This window comes from Oncorhynchus gorbuscha, linkage group LG10 (genome assembly GCF_021184085.1).
Source record: "Oncorhynchus gorbuscha isolate QuinsamMale2020 ecotype Even-year linkage group LG10, OgorEven_v1.0, whole genome shotgun sequence".
In the NCBI taxonomy this organism is placed as follows: Eukaryota; Metazoa; Chordata; class Actinopteri; order Salmoniformes; family Salmonidae; genus Oncorhynchus; species Oncorhynchus gorbuscha.
In genome coordinates, this window is record NC_060182.1 from 36,179,217 (window position 1) to 36,203,458 (window position 24,242).

General features: G+C 48.9%; 1 protein-coding gene across 1 annotated transcript in view; it reads left to right on the forward strand.

Annotated features, from left to right (window-relative positions):
- The window catches only part of LOC124045985 (plexin-A2-like), a 349,620-nt gene that overhangs the window by 277,253 nt on the left and 48,125 nt on the right, over positions 1-24,242 (forward strand). The window contains exons 18-22 of the mRNA XM_046365864.1: positions 15,171-15,410; positions 15,687-15,830; positions 16,382-16,616; positions 21,118-21,260; positions 22,731-22,999. Coding sequence (XP_046221820.1) covers positions 15,171-15,410; positions 15,687-15,830; positions 16,382-16,616; positions 21,118-21,260; positions 22,731-22,999 — 1,031 coding nt within the window. The remainder of the gene's footprint in view (positions 1-15,170; positions 15,411-15,686; positions 15,831-16,381; positions 16,617-21,117; positions 21,261-22,730; positions 23,000-24,242) is intronic.

Sequence of the window (24,242 nt, forward strand, 5' to 3'; positions counted from 1 at the left end):
AGAAAGAATTCTTGGAAACCTCTGAGCTGAAATAGGATTTGACTTGTGTGTGGGTGCTGTCTGGTGCGTCAGTCAGGAGCAGGCAGAAAGCTTTGAGAGCTCTGCGGCTTTCTCCTTTAAAGTGCAGTCTCACCCCCCCCCCCCCCACACACACACACACCTACCAAGCTCCTCTCACAGACACCCGGCTGCTCTTTGATTTCCTCACTCCAGACGAGGGGAAGGGAAGAAGCCGCCATGTGAATTTTTGTTAACTGCTGAGGTTACAATTACCTATCTCTTCATCCCTTCCTTTCGTATTTGTCGCGGGGGGAAAGGCAGAAAGCCGTGCAATCAGGGCCCAGCCGAGAAAGGGCCTGTCATGTCAGCCTTCGAAGTGTCACTTGCCTTCCACTAAATTGCCTCTCTCGTCTCCCTTCTTCCATCCTTCCCTCTCGTCACCTGCACACGATTCTTCACAAAGGAGAAGGCACAGAAAGGGAGACAATTTTCTTTGACACGCTCTGTACCTGTCACTGGTTCACAATTGAAACATTAATCATTGTCCCTGATTAAAGCTAAAAGGTGTATTTTTCCCCTCATAGACCCACCCTCCCATTTCCTCAGAGAATTTCACATGCCACATTTTACCCCCATTGAGAAGTATGCCTGGCTGATGTGATGTCATCATGAGATAGCTAGAGGTTATGTCCCAAATGGCACCCTATTCCCTACATGGTGCACTACTTTCAACCAGAGCCCAATGGCACTGGTCAAAAGTAGTGTGTTTACATAGGGGGATAGGGTTGCATTTGGGACACAGCCAGACTGTCAGAAGTGGAAGCGATCAACAGCAATTTGAGCTGATCAGAGAGAGAGAGAGAGAGCGCCCTACTCTTCACTAGGTCTATCAAGCAGCACAGCACTTACAGTCCTTATGCAATCAGACCTTTCTCTTTAGAGTATTGTCCTACTAGGAAACTGTATAAAAGACCTCACCCCAAGAGACATACAATGAACACTCAGATAGACTGATGTGATGAGCAGATGCATAGAAGGAATAGATGGTGAGACTCCACTATAGATACATCTTGCTCCCTCTCTCTACCTCAAGGTAAAGGCATGGTTAATAAGACAGGCTTTCCTCCTCTGTGTCTCTTCACCGTCTTCCAGTCTTCTCAGGTTCTTTCACCCTCATCCACTACAGCTGAACCATCCCTCTCCTCCTCTCCAAACTCTACACCCATCCCTCCCCTCCTCTCTAAACTCCACACCCATCTCTCTCCAGTCTCCATCCATCCCTCCCCTCCTCTCTAAACTCTACATCCATCCCTCACCACCTCTCTAAACTCTACATCCATCCCTCACCACCTCTCTAAACTCTCCATCCATCCCTCACCTCCTCTCTAAACTCTCCATCCATCCCCTCCTCCCCTCCTCTCTAAACTCTACATCCATCCCTCTCCTCCTCTCTAAACTCTACATCCATCCCTCTCCTCCTCTCTAAACTCTACACCCATCCCTCTCCTCCTCTCTAAACACTCCATCATCCCTCTCCTCCTCGTTAAACTCTACATCCATCCCTCCCCTCCTCTCTAAACTCTACACCCATCCCACCCCTCCTCTTTAAACTCTACATCCATCCCTCCCCTCCTCTCTCCAGTCTCCATCCATCCCTCTCCTCCTCTCTAAACTCCACACCCATCCCTCCCCTCCTCTCTCCAGTCTCCATCCATCCCTCCCCTCCTCTCTAAACTCTCCATCCATCCCTCACATCCTCTCTAAACTCTCCATCCATCCCTCACCTCCTCTCTAAACTCTCCATCCATCCCTCACCTCCTCTCTAAACTCTCCATCCACCCCTCCCTCCTCTCTCCAGTCTCCATCCATCCCTCCCCTCCTCTCTAAACTCTACATCCATCCCTCCCCTCCTTTCTCCAGTCTCCATCCATCCCTCCCCTCCTCTCTCCAGTCTCCATCCATCCCTCCCCTCCTCTCTAAACTCTCCATCCATCCAACCCTCCCCTCCTCTCTCCAGTCTCCATCGATCCCTTTCCTCCTCTCTAAACTCTCCATCCATCCCTCCCCTCCTCTCTAAACTCTACACCCATCCCTCCTCTCCTCTCTAAACTCTCCATCCATCCCTCCCCTCCTCTCTAAACTCTCCATCCATCCCTCTCCTCCTCTCTAAACTCTACATCCATCCCTCTCCTCCTCTCTAAACTCTACATCCCCCTCCTCCCCTCCTCTCTAAACTCTACATCCATCCCTCCCCTCCTCTCTAAACTCTACATCCATCCCTCACCTCCTCTCTAAACTCTACATCCATCCCTCCCCTCCTCTCTCCAGTCTCATCCATCCCTCCCCTCCTCTCTAAACTCTCCATCCATCCCTCTCCTCCTCTCAACTCTACACCCATCCCCCCTCCTCTCTAAACTCTCCATCCATCCCTCCCCTCCTCTCTAAACTCTCCATCCATCCCTCTCCTCCTCTCTAAACTCTACATCCATCCCTCCCCTCCTCTCTAAACTCCATCCACCCCTCTCCTCCTCTCTAAACTCTCCATCCATCCCTCCCCTCCTCTCTAAACTCTCCATCCATCCCTCTCCTCCTCTCTAAACTCTCCATCCATCCCTCCCCTCCCCTCATCTCTAAACTCTACATCCATCCCTCCCCTTCTCTCTCCAGTCTCCATTCATCCCTCCCCTCCCCTCATCTCTAAACTCTCCATCCATCCCTCTCCTCCTCTCAACTCTACACCCATCCCCCTCCTCTCTAAACTCTACACCCATCCCCCTCCCTCTAAACTCTCCATCCATCCCCCTCCTCTCTAAACTCTCCATCCATCCCTCCCCTCCTCTCTCCAGTCTCCATCCATCCCTCCCCTCCTCTCTCCAGTCTCCATCCATCCCTCCCCTCATCTCTAAACTCTCCATCCATCCCTCTCCTCCTCTCTAAACTCTACACCCATCCCCCTCCTCTCTAAACTCTCCATCCATCCCCCTCCTCTCTAAACTCTCCATCCATCCCTCCCCTCCTCTCTCCAGTCTCCATCCATCCCTCCCCTCCTCTCTCCAGTCTCCATCCATCCCTCCCCTCCTCTCTAAACTCTCCATCCATCCCTCTCCTCCTCTCTAAACTCTCCATCCATCCCTCCCCTCCCCTCATCTCTAAACTCTACATCCATCCCTCCCCTTCTCTCTCCAGTCTCCATTCATCCCTCCCCTCCACTCAAAACTCTCCATCATCCCTCCTCTCTAAACTCTGAATGTTCTACTCTCCTGGCCACCTTCCCAATACACGGTTATATTGACTGTGGAACAACGCAGGGCATTATTCATCGCTAGGCTACACTAACAGCCTGGTCGCCCAGTGGATATTTCACAGCACCGTCCACTCTCATTTAGTATGAGATGATTTTTCACCTGTTCAGTATGGCACAGCTGCAATGTGTACATTCAGCACCATCACAACCTCCAGCTTGTACAAAACATTTCATCAGCTGCTGTCGTTCGTCTTGTTCCACGGCCGTCAGATGTGACTAATATGAGAGAGCTACTGCCAGCATTACCAGCTGGTGGAAACAAACAGGACATTGAAAGAAGTGGATGAAGTGTAGGACTGATATCACTCATGGGCAAGAATATTGCTCACATAACCTTTGACCCTTGGCCTTTACAGAGCTGTCTCCTCTCTCCTACTCATGACCCCTGGAGCCTATTTCCTCCTGTCCTCCCGTCCCTCCTCTACTGCCTCCCTCTCACCTAGTCAGAGACCTGGCGTGTGGTGCCTGGGCTGAGTGGGCTGCTGCAGACTGCAGTAGATTCTGTTATAATGGATTTAGCCAGAGGGACAGACTGTTAACGTTACAGCTGCTGCTGTACAACGCGCCTCTCCATCACCATCCAGTGCCAGTCAGGGCAAAAATAATAGGAGGCAAGACTCCAATTATTTTATAGCTGTTGACCTGGAGCACCTGTATACTGGATGAGGAACGGGATGAAGACTAAGGACAGATAGCTAAGACTGTACAGTATTTGTGGAAAAGGCATGTTTCATAATGGATCTGATTGCATTGAATTGAAATGTGTCTGGTTGGAGTAGAATACATGAAGCTTTTCCAAGGTTGACAGAATAACTATTCCTACAGTGGAATAATTGACAGCGTATGATATCCCTGCCCGGCGTGGGACTCAGATGCCACTATTACCCCCTTCACTACCCTCATCACTTACCATATGCACTGAGTGTACAAAACATTAAGGACACCTGCTCTTTCCATGACACAGACTGACCAGGTGAATCCAGGCGAAAGCTACGATCCCTTATGAAAAATCAAATCAAATCAAATTTTATTTGTCACATACACATGGTTAGCAGATGTTAATGCGAGTGTAGCGAAATGCTTGTGCTTCTAGTTCCGACAATGCAGTGATAACCAACAAGTAATCTAACTAACAATTCCAAAACTACAGTCTTATACACAGTGTAAGGGGATAAGGAACATGTACATAAGGATATATGAATGAGTGATGGTACAGAGCAGCATACAGTAGATGGTATCGAGTACAGTATATACATATGAGATGAGTGTGTAGACAAAGTAAACAAAGTGGCATAGTTAAAGTGGCTAGTGATACATGTGTTACATAAGGATGCAGTCGATGTTGTAGAGTACAGTATATACATATGTATATGAGATGAATAATGTAGGGTAAGTAACATTATATAAGGTAGCATTGTTTAAAGTGGCTAGTGATATATTTACATCATTTCCCATCAATTCCCATTATTAAAATGGCTGGAGTTGGGTCAGTGTCAATGACAGTGTGTTGGCAGCAGCCACTCAATGTTAGTGGTGGCTATTTAACAGTCTGATGGCCTTGAGATAGAAGCTGTTTTTCAGTCTCTCGGTCCCAGCTTTGATGCACCTGTACTGACCTCGCCTTCTGGATGATAGCGGGGTGAACAGGCAGTGGTTCGGGTGGTTGATGTCCTTGATGATCTTTATGGCCTTCCTGTAACAACGGGTGGTGTAGGTGTCCTGGAGGGCAGGTAGTTTGCCCCCGGTGATGCGTTGTGCAGTCCTCACTACCCTCTGGAGAGCCTTACGGTTGAGGGCGGAGCAGTTGCCGTACCAGGCGGTGATACAGCCCGCCAGGATGCTCTCGATTGTGCATCTGTAGAAGTTTGTGAGTGCTTTTGGTGACAAGCCGAATTTCTTCAGCCTCCTGAGGTTGAATAGGCGCTGCTGCGCCTTCTTCACGACGCTGTCAGTGTGAGTGGACCAATTCAGTTTGTCTGTGATGTGTATGCCGAGGAACTTAAAACTAGCTACCCTCTCCACTACTGTTCCATCGATGTGGATAGGGGGTGTTCCCTCTGCTGTTTCCTGAAGTCCACAATCATCTCCTTAGTTTTGTTGACGTTGAGTGTGAGGTTATTTTCCTGACACCACACTCCAAGGGCCCTCACCTCCTCCCTGTAGGCCGTCTCGTCGTTGTTGGTAATCAAGCCTACCACTGTTGTGTCGTCCGCAAACTTGATGATTGAGTTGGAGGCGTGCGTGGCCACGCAGTCGTGGGTGAACAGGGAGTACAGGAGAGGGCTCAGAACGCACCCTTGTGGGGCCCCGTGTTGAGGATCAGCGGGGAGGAGATGTTGTTGCCTACCCTCACCACCTGGGGGCGGCCCGTCAGGAAGTCCAGTACCCAGTTGCACAGGGCGGGGTCGAGACCCAGGGTCTCGAGCTTGATGACGAGCTTGGAGGGTACTATGGTGTTGAATGCCGAGCTGTAGTCGATGAACAGCATTCTCACATAGGTATTCCTCTTGTCCAGGTGGGTTAGGGCAGTGTGCAGTGTGGTTGAGATTGCATCGTCTGTGGACCTATTTGGGCGGTAAGCAAATTGGAGTGGGTCTAGGGTGTCAGGTAGGGTGGAGGTGATATGGTCCTTGACTAGTCTCTCAAAGCACTTCATGATGACGGAAGTGAGTGCTACGGGCGGTAGTCGTTTAGCTCAGTTACCTTAGCTTTCTTGGGAACAGGAACAATGGTGGCCCTCTTGAAGCATGTGGGAACAGCAGACTGGTATAGGGATTGATTGAATATGTCCGTAAACACACCGGCCAGCTGGTCTGCGCATGCTCGGAGGGCGCGGCTGGGGATGCCGTCTGGGCCTGCAGCCTTGCGAGGGTTAACACGTTTAAATGTCTTAATCACCTCGGCTGCAGTGAAGGAGAGACTGCATGTTTCCGTTGCAGGCCGTGTCAGTGGCACTGTATTGTCCTCAAAGCGGGCAAAAAGTTATTTAGTCTGCCTGGGAGCAAGACATCCTGGTCCGTGACTGGGCTGGATTTCATCTTGTAGTCCGTGATTGACTGTAGACCCTGCCACATGCCTCTTGTGTCTGAGCCATTGAATTGAGATTCCACTTTGTCTCTGTACTGACGCTTAGCTTGTTTGATAGCCTTACGGAGGGAATAGCTGCACTGTTTGTATTCAGTCATGTTGCCAGACACCTTGCCCTGATTAAAAGCAGTGGTTCGCGCTTTCAGTTTCACGCGAATGCTGCCATCAATCCACGGTTTCTGGTTAGGGAATGTTTTTATCGTTGCTATGGGAACGACATCTTCGACGCACGTTCTAATGAACTCGCACACCGAATCAGCGTATTCGTCAATATTCCCATCTGACGCAATACGAAACATGTCCCAGTCCACGTGATGGAAGCAGTCTTGGAGTGTAGAGTCAGCTTGGTCTGACCAGCGTTGGACAGACCTCAGCGTGGGAGCCTCTTGTTTTAATTTCTGCCTGTAGGCAGGGATCAGCAAAATGGAGTCGTGGTCAGCTTTTCCGAAAGGGGGCGGGGCAGGGCCTTATATGCGTCGCGGAAGTTAGAGTAACAGTGATCCAAGGTTTTACCACCCCTGGTTGCGCAATCGATATGCTGATAAAATTTAGGGAGTCTTGTTTTCAGATTGGCTTTGTTAAAATCCCCAGCTACAATGAATGCAGCCTCCGGATAAATGTTTTCCAGTTTGCAAAGAGTTAAATAAAGTTCGTTCAGAGCCATCGATGTGTCTGCTTGGGGGGGGATATATACGGCTGTGATTATAATCGAAGAGAATTCTCTTGGAAGATAATGCGGTCTACATTTGATTGTGAGGAATTCTAAATCAGGTGAACAGAAGGATTTGAGTTCCTGTATGTTTCCTTCATCACACCATGTCCCGTTAGTCATGAGGCATACGCCTCATGATGTCACTTCAATTAGTGAACGGGAGAAGATGGGTTAAATAAGGATGTTTAAACCTTGAGACAAAGGATTGTGTGTGTGTGTGTGTGTGTGTGCCATTCACAGGCTGAATGGGCAAAACAGAAAGATTGAAGTGCCTTCGAATGGGGTATGGTAGTAGGTGCCGGGAGGTGCGCAACTCAATGTTAGGAAGGTGTTCTTAATGTTTTGTAGACTCAGTGTAGCAGCACCAATCTCAGTGACATATTCAGACTGTGACCTCTTTAGATCAACACACTCCGAAGAAACGATTCAGGAAGGGAGGGAAGAGAAGGAACAATTGAGTCCCCCCACCCTCACACACACACACACACACACACACACACACACACACACACACACACACACACACACACACACACACACACACACACACACACACACACACACACACACACACACACACACACACACACACACACACACACAGAGAGTGTGTGTTGAACACATGCAGCATCCATCCATCCAGCCACTCCAGCTCTGAACAGATGGTAGTGGGAGCCAATAGTTGTTGACTTGCATATACATCGCTGTTCTGTTCCAACCAAGACAGAGACAGACAGGCAGGAAGGGAAAGATGCTGTGGTAGCATATGTGCCTGTCTGTATCACGTCACTGTTTATAGCATGGAAATAACAGCGACATGGAACTTTTGTGAGACGGTCTCTGAAATTATTCGACGTGGCTCTATTTTGGCTGGCGTTAAGCCAGCGCCATTGTCAACCCCACACCCGTTTGCATTTTCTACCTGTTATAGCCGGCGCTCATCTTTTTTCAACCCTTAGCGCCAGGATCAGTCATTTACCTGTCTTGTGCTGAGGTGGGAAGGGTGGCGATGTCTGAGGTGTGTCCTTAAAAACGTGCGCCAAAGTGCCAATTTCAGAATGCACTGGTGGGGATATTTAAGACCAACTGAAAGCTGGTTTTAAAGGTAACGCGGTTGGTTATGGCTTAACAACGGAAGCGCAGCTTTTCCAGCTGTGACGCACAGTGCCCATGGAACAAGAGAGATGTGCTTTTTCTGCCGTAAACCTCGTATTTAGAAACATTTTTCAAAAACATTTTTTTTCTCTCATTTCGTTTCATTTGATTAAAAAACATTGTTTTTGTTGTCCTGCCCAATGCATTCGCTAAGCAGTCAAGACTCAATAAAGGGTTTAGCTCGTGAAACCGGTTTGAATTTTGTTGTTATCACCTAAGCTTTATTAAAAGGTCAAGTTTGACAGCAGCAAAACAGCGAGTCTACATCCCCTTTTCATCTATGTAAGCTATTACATTATTTTAGCCAGCTGCCGTTATTACAGTGGATGTGAGTAAAAAAACTCTTCATGTAGGCCATATGGACATCATGGAACGAGAGATGAGGTAATCCGATGACACTCACATTGCCAAACATTTTAGTTCCTCTAACAATTGCTTGTTTTCCGTTTCATTTGATTAGAAAACAAGTTCGTATAGGCGACCCTTACCCTATTATAGAGAAAGCTGATTCAACAGCAATGTGTCTGCTGTCTTTCTCATCCTGGCCATGCATTAGCCAAGTAGCCTATCCACAAATCCCTTCTAGATGTCTACTCCTGAGGTTTATGCACCATTCACAATTCACGTGGGCTTACGGGGTATACTCCTTTCGGCTTTTCAAAGAGCGCCTCTTGTTCGGTTATCAAAGACGTGCTCCTTCAATCGTATTTCAATGATTCAGTCCTATAATGCAGTATCAATGGTAGGCCAAGGCTACATCTTGGTTATTGAGAGTGCGCTTAACGCATTCAATAGCATCTAGTCTTTTTTTATTTGATGAGAAGTGCGATGCGTAAAGGCCTATACCAGGTGAAGCGTTTATGACGATGTTGACTGACAACACTCCAAACTCAAACTCACTCCAAACGTTTTACATTTACATTTACATTTAAGTCATTTAGCAGACGCTCTTATCCAGAGCGACTTACAAATTGGTGCATTCACCTTATGACATCCAGTGGGACAGTCACTTAACAATAGTGCATCTAAAACTTAGGGGGGGTGGGGTGAGAGGGATTACTTAACCTATCCTAGGTATTCCTTAAAGAGGTGGGGTTTCAGGTGTCTCCGGAAGGTGGTGATTGACTCCGCTGTCCTGGCGTCGTGAGGAGTTTGTTCCACCATTGGGGGCCAGAGCAGCGAACAGTTTTGACTGGGCTGAGCGGGAACTGTACTTCCTCAGTGGTAGGGAGGCGAGCAGGCCAGAGGTGGATGAACGCAGTGCCCTTGTTTGGGTGTAGGGCCTGATCAGAGCCTGGAGGTACTGAGGTGCCGTTCCCCTCACAGCTCCGTAGGCAAGCACCATGGTCTTGTAGCGGATGCGAGCTTCAACTGGAAGCCAGTGGAGAGAACGGAGGAGCGGGGTGACGTGAGAGAACTTGGGAAGGTTGAACACCAGACGGGCTGCGGCGTTCTGGATGAGTTGAAGGGGTTTAATGGCACAGGCAGGGAGCCCAGCCAACAGCGAGTTGCAGTAATCCAGACGGGAGATGACAAGTGCCTGGATTAGGACCTGCGCCGCTTCCTGTGTGAGGCAGGGTCGTACTCTGCGGATGTTGTAGAGCATGAACCTACAGGAACGGGCCACCGCCTTGATGTTAGTTGAGAACGACAGGGTGTTGTCCAGGATCACGCCAAGGTTCTTGGCGCTCTGGGAGGAGGACACAATGGAGTTGTCGACCGTGATGGCGAGATCATGGAACGGGCAGTCCTTCCCCGGGAGGAAGAGCAGCTCCGTCTTGCCGAGGTTCAGCTTGAGGTGGTGATCCATCATCCACACTGATATGTCTGCCAGACATGCAGAGATGCGATTCGCCACCTGGTCATCAGAAGGGGGAAAGGAGAAGATTAATTGTGTGTCGTCTGCATAGCAATGATAAGAGAGACCATGTGAGGTTATGACAGAGCCAAGTGACTTGGTGTATAGCGAGAATAGAAGAGGGCCAAGAACAGAGCCCTGGGGGACACCAGTGGTGAGAGCACGTGGTGAGGAGACAGATTCTCGCCACGCCACCTGGTAGGAGCGACCTGTCAGGTAGGACGCAATCCAAGCGTGGGCCGCGCCGGAGATGCCCAACTCGGAGAGGGTGGAGAGGAGGATCTGATGGTTCACAGTATCGAAGGCAGCCGATAGATCTAGAAGGATGAGAGCAGAGGAGAGAGAGTTAGCTTTAGCAGTGCGGAGCGCCTCTGTGATACAGAGGAGAGCAGTCTCAGTTGAATGACTAGTCTTGAAACCTGACTGATTTGGATCAAGAAGGTCATTCAGAGAGAGATAGCGGGAGAGCTGGCCAAGGACGGCACGTTCAAGAGTTTTGGAGAGAAAAGAAAGAAGGGATACTGGTCTGTAATTGTTGACATCGGAGGGATCGAGTGTAGGTTTTTTCAGAAGGGGTGCAACTCTCGCTCTCTTGAAGACGGAAGGGACGTAGCCAACGGTCAGGGATGAGTTGATGAGCGAGGTGAGGTAAGGGAGAAGGTCTCCGGAAATGGTCTGGAGAAGAGAGGAGGGGATAGGGTCAAGCGGGCAGGTTGTTGGGCGGCCGGCCGTCACAAGACGCGAGATTTCATCTGGAGAGAGAGGGGAGAAAGAGGTCAGAGCACAGGGTAGGGCAGTGTGAGCAGAACCAGCGGTGTCGTTTGACTTAGCAAACGAGGATCGGATGTCGTCGACCTTCTTTTCAAAATGGTTGACGAAGTCATCTGCAGAGAGGGAGGAGGGGGGAGGGGGCGGAGGATTCAGGAGGGAGGAGAAGGAGGCAAAGAGCTTCCTAGGGTTAGAGGCAGATGCTTGGAATTTAGCGTGGTAGAAAGTGGCTTTAGCAGCAGAGACAGAGGAGGAAAATGTAGAGAGGAGGGAGTGAAAGGATGCCAGGTCCGCAGGGAGGCGAGTTTTCCTCCATTTCCGCTCGGCTGCCCGGAGCCCTGTTCTGTGAGCTCGCAATGAGTCATCGAGCCACGGAGCGGGAGGGGAGGACCGAGCCGGCCTGGAGGATAGGGGACATAGAGAGTCAAGGGATGCAGAGAGGGAGGAGAGGAGGGTTGAGGAGGCAGAATCAGGAGATAGGTGGGAGAAGGTTTGAGCGGAGGGAAGAGATGATAGGATGGAAGAGGAGAGAGTAGCGGGGGAGAGAGAGCGAAGGTTGGGACGGCGCGATACCATCCGAGTAGGGGCAGTGTGGGAGGTGTTGGATGAGAGCGAGAGGGAAAAGGATACAAGGCAGTGGTCGGAGACTTGGAGGGGAGTTGCAGTGAGGTTAGTGGAAGAACAGCATCTAGTAAAGATGAGGTCGAGCGTATTGCCTGCCTTGTGAGTAGGGGGAAGGTGAGAGGGTGAGGTCAAAAGAGGAGAGGAGTGGAAAGAAGGAGGCAGAGAGGAAAGAGTCAAAGGTAGACGTGGGGAGGTTAAAGTCGCCCAGAACTGTGAGAGGTGAGCCGTCCTCAGGAAAGGAGCTTATCAAGGCATCAAGCTCATTGATGAACTCTCCGAGGGAACCTGGAGGGCGATAAATGATAAGGATGTTAAGCTTGAAAGGGCTAGTAACTGTGACAGCATGGAATTCAAAGGAGGCGATAGACAGATGGGTAAGGGGAGAAAGAGAGAATGACCACTTGGGAGAGATGAGGATCCCGGTGCCACCACCCCGCTGACCAGACGCTCTCGGGGTGTGCGAGAACACGTGGGCGGACGAAGAGAGAGCAGTAGGAGTAGCAGTGTTGTCTGTGGTGATCCATGTTTCCGTCAGTGCCAAGAAGTCGAGGGACTGGAGGGAGGCATAGGCTGAGATGAACTCTGCCTTGTTGACCGCAGATTGGCAGTTCCAGAGGCTACCGGAGACCTGGAACTCCACGTGGGTCGTGCGCGCTGGGACCACCAGAGTAGGGTGGCCGCGGCCACGCGGTGTGGAGCGTTTGTATGGTCTGTGCAGAGAGGAGAGAACAGGGATAAACAGACACATAGTTGACAGGCTACAGAAGAGGCTACGCTAATGCAAAGGAGATTGGAATGACAAGTGGACTACACGTCTCGAATGTTCAGAAAGTTAAGCTACGTAGCAAGAATCTTATTGACTAAAATGATTAAAATGATACAGTACTGCTGAAGTAGGCCAGCTGGCAGTGGGTGCGTTGTTGACACTACACTAATCAAGTCGTTCCGTTGAGTGTAATAGTTTCTGCAGTGTTGCTATTCGGGGGCTAGCAGGCTAGCTAGCAGTGTTGTTTACGTTACGTTGCGTTAAAAGAACGACAATAGATGGCTAGCGAACCTAGAAAATCGCTCTAGACTACACAATTATCTTTGATACAAAGACGGCTATGTAGCTAGCTATGTAGCAAGCTACGATCAAACAAATCAAACCGTTGTACTGTAATGAAATGAAGTGAAAAAGTGATACAACCTGTGAATGCGACCGGGTAGTTGAGTTCTATACAGAAGACGTTGGCTAGCGTTGGCTAGCGTTGGCTAGCGTTGGCTAGCTGTTGGCTAGCTAGCAGAGTTGGCTAGCTAGCAGAGTCACCTACGTTAAGGACGACAAATAGCTGGCTAGCTAACCTCGGTAAGTTAAGATAATCACTCTAAGACTACACACTCTAAACCTAAACAACACAATTATCTTGGAAACGATGATACGAAGACAGCAAAGACAGCTATGTAGGTAGCTAACACTAAACTAATCAAGTCGTTCAGTTGAGTGTAATAGTAATAGTTTCTCAGTGCAGCTAATCAGTGGACGTTAGCTAGCTGGCTAGTGAAGACTACGTTAGGACGGCGAAATACGATAATTACGCAATTATCTTTGATACAAAGACGGCTATGTAGCTAGCTGAGAAGAAATTGCTAAGATAAGACAAATCAAACCGTTGTGATATAATGAAATATAATGAAAAAGTTATACTACCCGTTGGAGCGACGTGCAGATGCGACCACTCGCTCCAACCGGAACCGGAATGTTTTGCATGTTTTGTTCCTTCTTCTGTTGCCATCACTCGTCACCGGGCCCCAAGCCGAATTGGAGTTGACGACAAAGGCAATAACCGACAGAACTTTAGACAAACCCATTGCAAACCCTTTAGACAAACCCATTGCGGCCACCGCCCTCGTTTCACCTGCAACTTTTTTATTCATCAAAACCCAGCCCTTTCATGCCACCGCCAGCTACTGCGCTCATAACGGCTGTGGAGATAGCGCAAATATGTCTGACGAGACACACTGCGCCATAACGGCTGTGGAGATAGCGCAAATATGTCTGACACACACCGGGACCGAGAGCTCTACCGCCAGCTACTGCGCTCATAACGGCTGTGGAGATAGCGCAAATATGTCTGACACACACCGGGACCGAGAGCTCTACCGCCAGCGCTTAGATTACGACTGTATTTTGGTTTGTTCAAATAGAGCCCTCAGAAAATCTAGCTAATTAAATACTTATTGGCAGGAATCTTTCATGTGAATAAGTACATACATTCACAAACAGCTTTTGATAATCATAGCCAGCACAAGATCAGACTCCACTATACAGTATGTATTTCCCACGGTATTTTCTCTCTAACTCTCATCTAAGCTCTCTCTGTAACATACAGTATAATGGGATTACAGTAGTAGATGCTTGGAGAAAGTGTGTCAGCAGTGCAACAGAGTTGTATCCGTTTTTAAAAGGGCTTAGCCTCTCTCTCTCTCTCCCTCCCTCTCTTTCGTATTCCAGTTCTCACTAACATGCAAACTCCATTTTCGATGTCACTACACTACAGGAGTCGCATGGGAGCATTTAGGCCTCGCGGTGTGCGCCAACACAAAGAAACTGAGCCCAGCCGCTGCAAAAAGTTGTACTGTGCGAACCGTGTTTGGGTTAGCTCAGTTTCTCCTCCGGGAGCAGAGCTGCCTCCCTGCTGAACCCAACCCAATGCTCCACAGACCTCCAGCAGCACCAGTCCAAAGACTATGTTACCATGCAACTAGCTACTTGATAATGCAGCCTCGTATGCCTTCCTGCAAGGAGAAAGACCATTGTACGCTGTAGTTGTACTCTGTCGTTGTCTTCTGTAGTTCCACCTCAAAGAGCATGGCTTGAGTAGCTAAGACAATTCCCCCTGCTGCACACTTAGGCTGTGCACTGCCTTAGAAAAGACTGTGTCTGCATTGCTTAGGCTTTTCTTCCTGCCTAATGCAATAGATGGTGGGACCAAGTTTGTACGAGATGAGTTCTTATCGATCGCTGGTCCCCCCCCCCCCCCCCCCCCCCCCCCCCGGCTCTAGACTAGAGCAGAGGACAACAGGTAGGAGGCATGGTACTTTGCTGGTGCTGTGTAGCTTTAAAGGTATTTAGCTCTAATTAAGTTTCTCCTCTGAGAGAGATAGAGACAGAGAGAGGGGGGGGGAGGGGTGTAAAAGGCTCCCAGCAGCAGGAGTGCAGCACAGTAATCAATCAGGTTCCTCTACTGTTAGTGATAGCGCTGCAGGTCCTACCCTCATTCCCTCACAGGGAAAATGGCCACTCCTGGGCATACACGCAGGGAGGAGTGTTGTTCACCTCAACCTGCCAGACTAGGATCTGTGACCAGTAGAGTGGGGGATATCCCCAGTGCCCCCAATGTCCTGTGTCAGAGAATGATTGCCGACGGACACACTTCATCATCTCACTTTTCTCAGTTTTAGGCTCCATCAGCACCACTGGAGGAGAGATCTGAAAAGTAGCGCGCTTGGTGTCGATATTATCAGCCTCAAGCTCTTAGCTCTGCTCTAACAAGCTTCGGTTGTTAGAGCAGGATGGCTGGCTAGGGTGGATTGGTGGCCTGTTTCAGTCTTTTGGCGCATGAAGCATCTCAGAAGCTAATGTCTCTCTTTCCCTCCCTCTCTCCCCCTCCCCGGCTAAGGTGTGTAAGGTTCTGAACACCACCAGTATGAATTGCTTTGCTCCATCCCTGGTGGCAGAGTACCGTCCAGGCCTGGACACGGTCAAACACGCTGATGAGTTTGGGTTCATCTTCAACAACGTCCAGACTCTGCTAGTCTATAACAAAACCATCTTCCTCTACTACCCCAACCCATACTTTGAACCTCTCAGCACCAATGGAGTCCTGGAACAGAAGCCCGGCTCGCCCATCATTCTCAAGGTACGGCAGAAGGGTGTGGGATCGTCATCAGTCAATCAATCAAAAATTATCCATAAAAGTATTTTTACAGGGCCTTTACAGTAACTCACCTAGATTTTAGAAACCAAAAGAGGGTTTAGGGGACTTGACAGCTACCATTAAACTGCAGTCTTTCCTGAGGTATAAACATCTTAGTATGACATTGTGTTCTACGTTATAACTGTATCATAACTGCTGTATCATAACAAACAACACATTCTTTTAAGATGACTTGAGGTTTCAATAATCCCCCCACAGGGCAGAAACCTGGTGCCTCATGCCTCAGGGGGGGTGAAGCTCAACTACACTGTGTTGATCGGGGAGACCCCCTGCTCTGTCACCGTGTCTGAGACCCAGCTGCTGTGTGAGCCCCCTAACCTCACGGGCCAGTACAAAGTCATGGTACGTCAGTCATATCTGTCCAAACACACACACGCGTGCGCGCGCACTGACACACACACACAGCGGTTCGCACACACACACCCTCTTCCTGTCTCTCTGTGTGTCGGAGTGTCTACGTAGTTTCATTTCCGTTAACGTTTGACCTGTGAACTCCATTATTCTGGCACGTTCGTGGTTGTTCTTTCAGGTCAAAGAGAGGGCAGTGTTACTGGGCTCTAGCCATCAAAAGGTTCTGTTAGAATCCACCGCAATTATTTCTGCCAGTCTGCTCACTTATTGAGTGGAAGTCCACAGAACTCCACTCTTCACTGTCCTCGATGACGGGGTGTGTTGGTGTGTATGTGCGTGTGTGTGTGTGTCTATGCACACTATGTCTGTGCGCTGGATGGGTTTATTTAACTGAATCTAATGTGTGTGCGTGCATGCCTGTGTGTGTGTGCGTTTGAACATGTGTGTTTCTCTGTGTGTGCATGTGTTTGAATGCGTGTGTTTCTCTGTGTTTGAATGTGTGTGTTTCTCTGTGTGTGTGTGTGTGTGTGTGTGATATTCAGGTGCAGGTGGGTGGTCTCCATGTGTCTCCGGGGTCAGTAAACATCCTGTCAGACAGCCTGCTCACCCTCCCCGCCATCGTCAGCATTGCCGCCGGCGGAGGCCTCCTCCTCATCATCGTCATCCTCGTCCTCATCGCGTACAAACGCAAGTCGCGGGAGAATGACCTCACCCTGAAGCGCCTGCAGATGCAGATGGACAACCTGGAGTCCCGGGTCGCCCTGGAGTGCAAGGAAGGTGGGTAACACATTATTTAGACAGTCCATCTGCAGATGCTCTACGGACTAGCAGTGCCATTGATATGCATCAATGAGTTTATTCAACAAATCAACCATAGACTATTAGTTGCAACTCTCACAAACTATCGTATCGACTACAGAAGGGTCGGTGGAGCCCAGAGACAACAAAGTAATGTGATTACATTGGAAACTGAAATCAAAATGTCTGTGACGAGTACGACAATTACGTTTGGTCCTCTTCTGCTCTACGAAGCAGTTTCTGAGACACTTTGATTGCGGTCTCCTAGAAGGGCTAATGACTGAGCTATGCAGGCTGAGTTCACGGGTTAAATGACGACAGTGAGAGTGCATTGACTCACATGAAAGACACAAATGGGTATTTCCGCGTAGTAAGTCAATTGCTGGTGTTGTGTGCTGCATAGCGTAATATAAGGTATTGTGAATCAGGGGTCAGTGAGTCAGGTTTTGTCTGGCACACAGTCGCTGCTACTTTAGTTTGCTCTGTGTGTGTGACCCCGATCGTGGCACACTAGATGCACATGGTGCTATTGTTCACACACACTGACTCGTTCACACACACACACACACACACACACACACACACACACACACACACACACACACACACACACACACACACACACACACACACACACACACACAAACACACACTGATAAACACAACGTTTTCCTGTGAACAGATCTGGAACGGCATATCATCTTTATTTCATGCTGGCATTTTCTGTATCACGGACGCATGGAAGCAGGAAGCATTGTGTGTGTGTGTGTGTGTGTGTGTGTGTGTGTGTGTGTGTGTGTGTGTGTGTGTGTGTGTGTGTGTGTGTGTGTGTGTGTGTGTGTGTGTGTGTGTGTGTGTGTGTGTGTGTGTGTGTGTGTGTGTGTGTGTGTGTGTGTGTGTGTGTGGCGTGTGTGTTCTGGTCTGTGTGTGTTTGCACAGAGTTTGTTGTAAAGGCATGACCTCATTTAAAATTGTAACGGCGTGCTTAGTTAAAGCCTGATGAATCTGTGTTAGTGCTGAACTCTGTCCTACACACACGCACGCATACACCCACACACACACACACGCGCGCGCGCCCATGCCCACAGAAAAAGGAGGGTTCCTCAATGGTTCTTTGGGAAGGTGATGGATACTGACCTAAATAACCCTTTGAGTCCTTCAATGGTTCTTTGCAGTTAAAAAAAATATTCTTTCCTCTTTTAGTGATAACTCAAATGTAGGGCCGGTGGGTCATTCTAATGTTTTGGGACGTGGTTTTCTCACAGCTCTCTTAGTGCAACCGGGAGTCATTCCAGTTGGTCTAATCTGTTGTGTTATGCCGTTAGATGTTACATGACTATGGTCAGTGAAGGTGTCTTGTGAGAGACTCCCGTATAGCCGTGTGTCAACTGAGAACGGGTTGAATACGTCAGTAGTTCTCCATTCTCTCCTTGTGCTATGTGTTCCCTGCCAGCCACCCTGAACACAGCTTTACCACTCTGAATGTAGACTGTCCCAACATAAAGGATGTATAGAAGACGGGTTGATGTTTATTGTCATGAATCTCACCCTGGAGGCAGAACTGAGAGATTTTTTCCTGCTGGGTGGATACAGCTGCAAAGTCAAAATGGTCTATATCGTAAAAATTCATGAACATTTTTTATCGGTTTTTGGTTTTAATTTAGGGTTGGGTTTAAAATGAAGTTTTATGACTTTGTGGCTGTGCCAGCTAGTGACCACTCTGCAGAGCTGCCTCTGGGGCAAGATTCATGGCAATAAATGCCAACCTACGTATAGAAGGTGGGACATACAGAATAAATAGCACACTAGAATGGTACATCCTCCAAACACAGGAGGTTGGTGGCACTTTAATTGGGGAGGACAGGCCCGTGGTGATGGCTGGAGCGGTTTCCAGGTGTTTAATCCCATTCCATTCGCTCCGTTCCAGCCATTATTATGAGCCGTCCTCCCCTCAGCAGCCTCCTCTGCCTCCAAATGTCATTGCCTCGTTAATCTGAGTTGTGTCAGGGCGGTGGCAGAGTAGAGGAGTTAATAGTGAGGTCCGCTCTATGTCTGTGGGGCTTTGGGCTGTTGTCAGGCCCAGCTGGGGGAGTGAGCAGAGCAGCACATGGCTGCATGGGGTTTACAGAGCTAAAGCCCTGGCTACAATCAGATACACAGGCCAGGAGACAGGCCGAGAGGTCGTTTAAACCAGTAGCTGTGGCCAGCAGGAGCCTAGTGCCCCGAGGGTGGATTTAGAAGGGCTGCTAGGTACCTGGGTTCCACACCAGGGGTCTGAGTCTGAGCCCTGGGCTGGGGTAGCAGGGGGGCTGGGGGGGTAGGTGGGAAATATGGCTGTGATTGGCTGTAGAGAGGCTAAGGGATCTCCCTCAGGGCAGTGCTGGACTCAGTCAGGATGGGGCCAATTAACCACCTCTCACCTGCAGCTGCTAACAGCAGGGGACCGACACACAGGAGCTCAGATACTGTACAGTACAGCCAATTTACTGGCCACCGGAAGGGAATGTGTGTGTGTGTGTTTGGGGGGGGTTGTTGTGTGTGTGTTTGGGGGGTTGTTATGTGTGTGTGTGTGTGTGTGTGTGTGTGTGTGTGTGTGTGTGTGTGTGTGTGTGTGTGTGTGTGTGTGTGTGTGTGTGTGTGTGTGTGTGTGTGTGTGTGTGTGTGTGTGTGTTTGGGGGGTTGTTATGTGTGTGATTTATGCATGTACAGTGGGGAGAACAAGTTTTTGATACACTGCCAATTTTGCATGTTTTCTGACTTACAAAGCATGTAGAGGTCTGTCATTTTTATCATAGGTACACTTCAACTGTGAAAATCCAGAAAATCACATTGTATGATATTTAAGTAATTCATTAGCATTTTATTGCATGACATAAGTATCAGAAAAGCAGAACTTAATATTTGGTACAGAAACCTTTGTTTGCAATTACAGAGATCATACGTTTCCTGTACTTCTTGACCAGGTTTGCACACACTGCAGCAGGGATTTTGTCCCACTCCTCCATACAGACCATCTCCAGATCCTTCAGGTTTCGGGGCTGTCGCTGGGCAATACAGACTTTCAGCTCCCTCCAAAGATGTTCTATTGGGTTCGTGTCTGGAGACTGGCAAGGCCACTCCAGGACCTTGAGATGCTTCTTACGGAGCCACTCCTTAGTTGCCCTGGCTGTGTGTTTCGGGTCGTTGTCATGCTGGAAGACCCAGCCACGACCCATCTTCAATGCTCTTACTGAGGGAAGGAGGTTGTTGGCCAAGATCTCGCCATACATGGCCCCATCCATCCTCCCCTCAATACGGTGCAGTCGTCCTGTCCCCTTTGCAGAAAAGCATCCCCAATGAATGATGTTTCCACCTCCATGCTTCATGGTTGGGATAGTGTTCTTGGGGTTGTACTCATCCTTCTTCCTCCAAACACGGCGAGTGGAGTTTAGACCAAAAAGCTCTATTTTTGTCTCATCAGACCACATGACCTTCTCCCATTCCTCCTCTGGATCATCCAGATGGTCATTGGCAAACTTCAGACGGGCCTGGACATGCGCTGGCTTGAGCAGGGGGACCTTGCGTGCGCTGCAGGATTTTAATCCATGGCGGCGTAGTGTGTTACTAATGGTTTTCTTTGAGACTGTGGTCCCAGCTCTCTTCAGGTCATTGACCAGGTCCTGTTGTGTAGTTCTGGGCTGATCCCTCACCTTCCTCATAATCATTGATGCCCCACGAGGTGAGATCGTGCATGGAGCCCCACTTCTTCCACTTTCTAATAATTGCGCCAACAGTTGTTGCCTTCTCACCAAGCTGCTTGCCTAAAGTGCTTTTACACCTGCATTGTTTGCTGTTTGGGGTTTTAGGCTGGGTTTCTGTACAGCACTTTGAGATATCAGCTGATGTACGAAGGGCTATATAAATAAATTTGATTTGATTTGATATTGTCCTGTAGCCCATCCCAGCCTTGTGCAGGTCTACAATTTTAACCCTGATGTCCTTACACAGCTCTCTGGTCTTGCCCATTGTGGAGAGGTTGGAGTCTGTTTTGATTGAGTGTGTGGACAGGTGTCTTTTATACAGGTAACAAGTTCAAACAGGTGCAGTTAATACAGGTAATGAGTGGAGAACAGGAGGGCTTCTTAAAGAAAAATTAACAGGTCTGTGAGAGCCGGAACTCTTACTGTTTAGTAGGTGATCAAATACTTATGTCATGCAATAAAATGCTAATTAATTACTTAAAAATCATACAATGTGATTTTCTGGATTTTTGTTTTAGATTCCATCTCCCACAGTTGAAGTATACCTATGATAAAAATTACAGACCTCTACATGCTTTGTAAGTAGGAAAACCTGCAAAATCGGCAGTGTATCAAATACTTCTTCTCCCCACTGTAGATGTGCTCCATAGTTTCAGGTAGATTTTAAACTTGCAGGTCTGGAATCAGTTGATCTATACGAACAGCCCTGCTCATGTCTGCTCTGTCTACCCCCCCACCAGCATTTGCTGAGCTGCAGACAGACATCAATGAGCTGACCAGTGATCTGGACAGAGCTGGTATCCCTCACCTGGACTACAGGACCTACGCCATGAGAGTCCTCTTCCCTGGCATCGAGGACCACCCTGTTCTCAGAGAACTGGAGGTACGGAGAGACTGGAGGGGGGAGAGGGAGAGAAAATGGAGAGGGGGGAATGGGAGAGTTTGAGAGAGTTTGAGAGAGGGGGGGGTGAGTGGGAGGGAGGGAGGGTGAGTGGGAGGGAGGGAGGGAGGGTGAGTGGGAGGGAGGGAGAGTGGGTGAGTGAGTGAGTGAGTGAGTGAGTGAGTGAGTGAGTGAGTGAGTGAGTGAGTGAGTGGTGAGTGAGTGAGTGAGTGAGTGAGTGGGTGAGTGAGTGAGTGAGTGAGAGGAATTGAGAATGAAGAAGTGCTACGGGGAGAGAGAAGAGAGAGAGGGGAAATGGTGAGAGCTTCAACATCACTCCTCTGCAGCATGCCCTCCATAAGCACCACAGTGCCCAGAGGGAGACTGATACCAGTATGCAGCTCTGCCTCTCTACCCTCTGGCCTCACACACACACAGACAAATACACACACACACACACAGACACACACAGACAAATACACACACACACACACACACACACACACACACACACACACACACACACACACACACACACACACACACACACACACACACACACACACACACACACACACACACACAGACACACACAGACACACACACACACACAGACACACACAGACAAATACACACACACACACACACACACACACACACACACACACAGACAAATACACACACACACACCAGCACCACACACACACATAGGTCCCAGTACAGGGTCCCAGCACACTCTATTTCACCCACCAGCAGCTCCTTCATCGGGAGTAATGATGTGGGTAATGTCCTGTTCACTGGCGGCCATGGGACCCACCTCCTCTACTGGGGATAAACTGACTGGAGCACAGTCAATACCCTCACTCTGACTGGAACACACTCAATACCCTTACTCTGACTGGAACACACTCAATATCCTCACTCTGACTGGAACACACTCAATACCCTCACTCTGACTGGAACACACTCAATACCCTCACTCTGACTGGAACACACTCAATACACTCACTCTGACTGGAACACACTCAACACCCTCACTCTGACTGGAACACACTCAATACCCTCACTCTGACTGGAACACACTCAATATCCTCACTCTGACTGGAACACACTCAATATCCTCACTCTGACTGGAACACACTCAATATCCTCACTCTGACTGGAACACACTCAATACACTCACTCTGACTGGAACACACTCAATACCCTCACTCTGACTGGAACACGCTGGGCTTCGTCATAACTGCAGGAGAGTAGAGAGTGAGTTTGAGTTGCTGGACACGTTGACTTTATAAGGGACACAGAGACCTCATTCAGGGCAGAAGGTCCAATAGGGACGAAGTATACACTGTAGCAGTTATGACAAGCATTTTCCAATGGGAATGTGTGTGAGCGTGTTTATCAAGCTCTCGATGTCGTGGGTGTGGTACAGTTTGTATTAACCCTCTGTGTCCCGGCCTGGTCTGTGTGCAGGTGTCGGGTAACGGTCAGCTGAGCACAGAGAAGGCTCTGAAGCTCTTCGCTCAGCTCATCAACAACAAGGTGTTCCTGCTGACCTTCATCAGGACTCTGGAGCTCCAGCGTTCCTTCTCCATGCGCGACCGCGGCAACGTGGCGTCGCTCATCATGACGGCGCTGCAGGGCAAACTGGAGTACGCCACCGACGTGCTCAAACACCTGCTCTCTGACCTCATCGACAAGAACCTGGAGAGCAAGAACCACCCTAAGCTGCTGCTGCGTCGGTAGGAGACACACACACACTGCTACACACACACACGCGCGCTCTAGGCACAGATTACGCGTACACACACATACTCACTCACACAACTGCTATGGGCATACTGGAAGGGGAAGAGATAGTGGAGGTTGAAAAGAATGGGAGGATGTTGATGAAATATGGATCCCTTAAGGAGGGGACCAGAATGGTGCATTCATCTACCAATTGTATTGATTCCATTCATCAAGATAATACGTACTTCATTTACAATGGCAAAGACATTCATTTGATCAACAATGACTTCTCTTGTGTCGAAATATCCTTTGAATTCTCAGCAAAGATGGGAAGAGAGTTGTACCAATTGAGGGTTTAATTTGGGTCTGTTTGCTACGGCAGGAAAATAACGGGAAATGTGAATTATTATGTGGATTATAATTAGTGGACGTTTTTTGTAGGGTTTGATACATTTTTCGTGAAGGAAAGTCAAATCTGGAATGTTAAAGTAGAAATTGCAAACTTCTGAAGCCTTTTTGAGCCTCAAATACACAACGTTTTACATTTCCTGCATTGCAGTAAAGTTCTTCTTCAACAGGGTGGTCCTTCCTTCATCTCTCTCTCTCCTTCCTTCATCTCTATCTCTCCTTCCTTCATCTCCCTTTCGCCTTCATCTCCCTCTCTCCTTCCTTCATCTCCCTCATCTCTCTCTCTCCTTCCTTCATCTCCCTCTCTCCTTCCTTCATCTCTCTCTCTCCTTCCTTCATCTCCCTCTCTCCTTCCTTCATCTCCTTCATCTCTCTCTCTCCTTCCTTCATCTCCCTCTCTCCTTCCTTCATCTCTCTCTCTCCTTCTCCTTCCTTCATCTCTCTCTCCTTCTCCTTCCTTCATCTCTCCTCTCTCACCTTCCTTCATCTCTCCTTTTTCGCCTTCCTTCATCTCCCTTTCGCCTTCCTTCATCTCCCTCTCTCCTTCCTTCATCCCTCTCTCCTTCTCCTTCCTTCATCACTCTCCTTCGCCTTCCTTCATCTCTCCTCTCTCTCCTTCCTTCATCTCTCCTCTCTCTCCTTCCTTCATCTCTCTCTCTCCTTCCTTCATCTCTCTCTCTCCTTCCTTCATCTCTCTCTCTCCTTCCTTCATCTCTCTCTCTCTCCTTCCTTCATCTCTCTCTCTCTCTCCTTCCTTCATCTCTCTCTCTCTCTCCTTCCTTCATCTCTCTCTCTCTCTCCTTTCCTTCATCTCTCTCTCTCTCTCCTTTCCTTCATCTCTCTCTC